Source organism: Chaetura pelagica, unplaced genomic scaffold (assembly GCF_000747805.2).
Source record: "Chaetura pelagica isolate M959 unplaced genomic scaffold, ChaPel_1.0 scaffold37, whole genome shotgun sequence".
NCBI lineage: Eukaryota > Metazoa > Chordata > Aves > Apodiformes > Apodidae > Chaetura > Chaetura pelagica.
The window spans coordinates 4,876,532-4,882,364 of NW_009954567.1; the positions used below are offsets into that span (position 1 = coordinate 4,876,532).

Genomic DNA, 5,833 nt, shown 5'->3' on the forward strand with positions numbered 1-5,833 from the left:
GGAAAGAGTAAACTGTGAGAGGTGTCTGTAAATTGATAGTTTTCCTCTTATATATGGACAATGCTTTGAATAAAAATAATATAATCTGTGTGCTGGAATTTTTTTTATAGGCATGAAATCAAATACTTTGCCTTCCCTTCAGATGCCTTAAACTTATTGCAAGGCTTTTCAATTCAATATCATGAAGTTGAATTTTCTAATTGGCTTTTATAGGTGGTTGAATATATGTAAAGCTGTCTGGTTTTGTTGTACATATTTGAACAAGAGATCACCACTCTGAATTTAGCCTAGGTTGATAAAAGTTTGAACAAAATCTCACTAAGCTTTTTCCTCTCCCAAACAAATTCTGATGATGTATGCTGTACTATAAGATACTTTAGGCATTTAAGAAAATAAATATTTTAGTTTGTAAGAAAATGAGGGAATTACTTCTTACTCTGAGCATCCTGAGTGATGTTATGGTATTCACAGTGAACAGGATAAAGTCAACAGAAGACTTCTTTTAACTATATGAATCCCTGAAGAGGCAGTCCTTAGCATTTGTTGACTTACCAGTTTACTGGTGATCAAAACCACCTCTGCAGTTGCTAGTTTGTCCATCAATATTTTATAGGTGTGGTGTCTTGCCTTGTAAGATTTTCTCATCAACAGTATACTAGTTAATCAAAAAAGGTAAAGAATGATGAAGCCCTTAAAATGTTTTATTCTGGGCTTTTTCTGAGACATTTTTAGTTTAAGTTTTATGAAGACAGTGATCTTACCTGCTCCGTTCTTTTTAAAGCATCCCCAGGCTTCTACTCCAGGAGACCAATGTCAGGATGAAGTATTCATTTCAGGACAGCAGAATTACTCGTCTGCCACACTTAGTCTCAAAGATGTTCCTCCAGACAGCATGAAGAAAATAGCTGTGCAGGTAATTATCTACATGACACCATGGAAAGGATATATGTTTTTCTATATGTATGGATACGTTTTTATTATTATTTGTAGAAACATAGGCCAGGATAGGAATCAGAACTGGGGCTTATTTAAAAAGGAATACCCGGATATTGAAGGTGGCATAAATGAAATTGCATCCGCCTTTTGAAAGACCAAATACTTAATTATATTGAAGGGGCTACTTCTCATTTTTCTACAGCAGCGACTTTGAAAGAAGAAATTTGCAGCAAAAGACATAATTGCAAGTGGAAATTGGCATGTGGTAAATTATTTTAGGAAAGCAGTCTGAAGCTGATTGAATGTTTTAAAGAACAAACCTGAAATCAGTTGTGATGGAATTGTGATGATAAACAAGAGTTTGTAGAAGACTTTCTTTCTATTAATCTTTAAGGACCATCTATACAAGCATGCCTTACTACAATGAAACTAAGTGGATGCTTGTAAATTATTACAGTGCAGCAACTGATCTTCTTTTTATAAATTCAGTTTCATTTCTGCAGCCATTGGATATTGTTATGATACATGTTGCTTATGTAAATCCTTATTCCTGGCAGTGCAACAAATAGTTTTCCCATCATGCTTGTAGGTTTTGAGAGAAGGCAGTAGAAAACCCTATAAATGGAATAAAACTGATCTGTAAATAAGCTAAAATTTTACATATACACACATTAGTATTTCTTGGAATCACACAGTAGTTTTAATAATGTTCCTTAAATTAAAAGCAATGAAGCATGAGAAATACTGAAATAATAAACAAGGAATTCAGGATGGCTGCTTATAAAATGCATGACACCGAGCATTCATGTTTTATTCAGATACCTTTGACAAATGGACAGATGTGCCAGCCTCAAAGACCTCAGGCAAACTACAGCCAAGTCCATCATCTCCCTCCTCAATCATCAGTAGCAAGACACCCGTCTAGAGAGCAATTGATCGATTACCTTATGTTGAAAGTTGCCCACCAGCCTCCCTATACTCAGTCCCAGTGTTCTCCAAGGCAAAGCCATGAGTTGGCAAAGCAAGAGGTAAGAACAAATTCTAACTTGATAATATGACGTCTGTCTATCAGTGATGCTGAATTGTCAGATTGGCTTTGTTTATTACTGTTTCTCTGTAGATGGTGACAGCAATCATGTAGGCATTTGCCTCCATCTGAAGACAGCATTATCTCAGTGTAATTCGACTTCTGAATCACACATTCATTCTAGTGTTGAGTTCTTTTTGCTTTTTATGTGAACATTTTAAGAGAGAAGTGTGGCAGATTAAAAGAACATGCAAAAAACTTAAGCTTGCAACTTTCTCTGGGTTAGAAATTTATTTTCTAACTACATTTATTGATTGCCAATTTATTATTTATTTAATAACTAAAAAATTACAAAGTGGAAGTACAACTTTTATTTATCATAGATGTGAGTAAGAAGTTCTTAAACAACTTAATGGTGGTTTCATGCTGGCAGCCTTCTTCTTGCTCCTGGACACAGGATGTATCCTCTGTATTTTGTCAGGTTTTTTTAGAAAATACTGTCTTTTCACTCTGTGCTAGAACGAGAATGTTCACCAATTGTGTAAAGTACGTTTTCTAGTCAACAATTCTGGCAAGAGAAAGGGGAGGCAATGTTGCCTATGTAGAATTTAAAATGATAGTAGGAACAAGGTTTGATTTTTTTAAAATTCAGCTAGAGGTAGCAAAGAAACAGGTTCTTTTGTAGAAACATTAATATTTGCTGGAGGATTTAAATTATTTTACATTATATCGAAAGATCTGTGAATGTAAAGCTCCCATGAACTATGATTATAATAACAGACATATTGGAGTAGCACTTACGTACAATGACACATGATGCTGTTATGTTGGAATCTTGTTTTGAATTAATATTGTGAGAGGTAATGCTTTCTTTAACTGTGGGGTTTTTTAAAAGATTTTTTTCACCTGTTTTTGTTACCTACTTCGTAGTAATAATTTCATTTACAGTAGCTTTGAATGCAGATTATCAGCCAGTTCATCTAACTTTGGTTGTAACTACTTAGATTCGAGTGATAATTGACAAGGATCCAGAACTTGGATTTAGTATATCAGGAGGAGTTGGTGGTAGAGGGAATCCATTCAGACCTGAAGATGATGTGAGTATTTTATCCTAAAACATTATTATCAGAATAATTTTAAGATGTATATGGTGTTCAGCAAAAGGGAGGGGGGGAAGTATTCTGTTCCTCAAGCTAATAAACTGGGACTGGACAGAACAAAATTGAGGACAAATGACAGGGAAAATCACAGTGGTAGGTGACCACAGTGATCACAGGACAACACAGAGAATTATTCTATCTTGAACAATTCAAGATATTAGTCAACAGATTTGAGATAGCAAATTAAGGACTTTACAGGTAGGAAGTCTCTTAAAAGAGAACATGATTTAGCCTGTAGCCTTATTTTTGGTGATTGATAATTCATCTTGACATATACATCTGCCAGGTTATACAAAGGCAGATCTGGATTTACCCTTCAGTACTCCTTTAAGGGCAGTTCTCCTGGAGTTCAGAAAAGAAAGACACTCACAAAAGCGAGTAGACTTGCACAATAATATTGCATTCTCTTCTACTTAGGATGGAAAATAGAAAAAATCGTTTGAGTTATGTGCTACTCTACTGTTTGTTAAATAAGTTGTTAATATGTCTCCCACCTCTATTTTTCAAGGGTATATTTGTAACCAGAGTGCAACCAGAAGGACCTGCATCTAAATTGTTGCAGCCTGGAGATAAAATAATTCAGGTACTGTGGTGATCTAATTAACTAGCCTATGTAATATACTGATTTATTTTAAGTTAGCAGGTTTTCTAAGAGCACCAGGTTTAATTTTTAGATAGATTACTATATCTTTTCTTCCACCTGACGTTAGGATAGATGTTAGAGGCTGAAGCATTAATCAGTTGGATGACTTTTGCAAATTCTGAATGTTTTTTTACACTTAGAAGACAAAAAAAACAGTCCTAATGTTGTCATTCAAGGTAGAACATGAGCATTTAGTTAGGCTTTACTATCATCCATGTATTTAACTTGTGGTCACTCACATGCAGGGTTCTGAATGATGTTTGTTTGAAAACCAGTAGTTGCCACTCACGAGCTCTCCCCAACTGCACCCTGCTGTTTCATCCCTCTCCAGCCTGCAGTTCATCCGAGGCTTTGGCTGCCTGTTCCCCAGCTGACAGGCTGGACTTGTGCTGGTGCTGGCCAGAGCTGCCTCTTGGCAAGGCTGACACCTGGCTGGTTGCAGCACGTTCCTTCATCTGCCTCAGGGGAGACAAGTAGGCTGTTGCTTCAGGAGTGCCGTGGCATCTGGGCTGCAGCTGTGCAGTTCTCTTCTGTAGGAAGCCAGGACCTTGCTCCCTTCTGCAGCAGATTTGTTTGAATTTGTCTAATGAGCTCATAAGCTGTTTGGGGAGCGGTCAAGGAAATGTACAACGGGATTATATAAACCTTACTTTCTTAGGGAAACAATCTAACAGGACATTTGAACAGTGCTTTAGACAACTATAAAGTTGCAGACCTTGTTAAAAATTATTCATTATTCACCACATTACTGGTTTGAGAATGTCATTAGAGTTGCATGTGCTGCATTTCAGTTTTCAGAAAAAAAAAAAAAACACAACAAAAAACAAAACATCAACAAAAAGCCCACTGGTATCTCAGTTAAGCCACGACATTGTGTGAACAGTTCCTGAAACAAAGCTACACTGAAAACACAGCCCAATCCTTGAAATGAAAGATAAAACCAAAAAAGCACACAAGAAAGTTAAACTGAGATCAAGTTGTTCCAACTAGAAGATGGCTTGGTTTTAAACATGGTAAATAAATCTGTACTTGTTCTTCCTCACTGGGGCAAGAAACATCCTAGTTCCCATACTGGTGTAGAGGACTTTAAGGGATGGGGGTAACACACCACACAGGAACGAGAAGCATGTAAAAACTTTGAAAGTACTGGTAGCATGTTTGTTGCTTATTTATAGAGTGAAACATGTGAAAGGTGACTTTTGTTTTAATGCATGTCCTTATGGAATTTCATTTGTCTATGTGACATTGATAATGAAGTTTCTTTTTGTTGTGCTGGTACTGCTTGGTTTACACTTTTTGTTTAGTGAGGAATTCACAGTTTGAAATAGAGTTGAAGGAGAAGTTGCATTAGAAAATCGCATCTAAGTCTCAAGATACTGTTGCATATGTGGTTGGGGCTAGGACATTGTGTACAGATGAAGATTTGAAAAGGGTATTGAGGTGCTTCTGCTCTCTGAACCGTCTATACCCCAAATCTTTCTCTGAAACCCTAGACAGATTTAAAAATCCCTTCGTTTTCATCAAAGGATTCAGCTGGTAGCAACAGCAAGTGTTTGGTCATGGGATAAAGAACTGGAGCTACAAAATGGCACAGCTAAGACACAGAGCACATGACCAGTTCTGTCTGTTACTACATGAGGGGCAGTAGCTCAGGGAAGAAAGGTGGAATGCACAACTGGAAGCAGTAACAGTTTAACCTGGGTGAATGTGCCAGTCTGCAAGATTTTACCAGTCATACTGATCACGAATTTGCAGTAGTACACCCTGAGAAGCTGAACCATAGCCATGTTTTCCCATCTTTTGTAGGCCACTTAGGCATGCCTGTGTTTCCCAGGCCAAACCTGTCCCAAGAATTACAATGTTGTTTAGAGTCATAGGAAAATACAAGCTGGGGGTGACCCTAGGACGTCTTTCACCCTAAAATGGCTTATAATGCCCTTAATGTTTTGTGTTAAAGGCATCAATAGTTTTAATTTATCACAAATGCCATTTCTAGTATTCTGATATTTAAACTGGGATGTATAATTTGTAATCCATTTGCATTTGCTTTTTTTTTTTTTTTTTTTT

At 36.8% G+C, this 5,833-nt stretch overlaps 1 protein-coding gene across 6 annotated transcripts in view; it reads left to right on the top strand.

Annotated features, from left to right (window-relative positions):
• The window catches only part of ERBB2IP (erbb2 interacting protein), a 67,027-nt gene that overhangs the window by 59,915 nt on the left and 1,279 nt on the right, over positions 1-5,833 (top strand). For 3 of the 6 annotated variants that reach the window (XM_010005371.1, XM_010005373.1, XM_010005374.1), the window contains 3 exons: positions 1,755-1,964; positions 2,968-3,060; positions 3,632-3,706. In XM_010005371.1, coding sequence (XP_010003673.1) covers positions 1,755-1,964; positions 2,968-3,060; positions 3,632-3,706 — 378 coding nt within the window. Of the gene's footprint in view, positions 1-781; positions 908-1,754; positions 1,965-2,967; positions 3,061-3,631; positions 3,707-5,833 lie in introns of all 6 variants that reach the window. The other 3 variants (XM_010005372.1, XM_010005376.1, XM_010005375.1) reach the window with 3 other exon arrangements.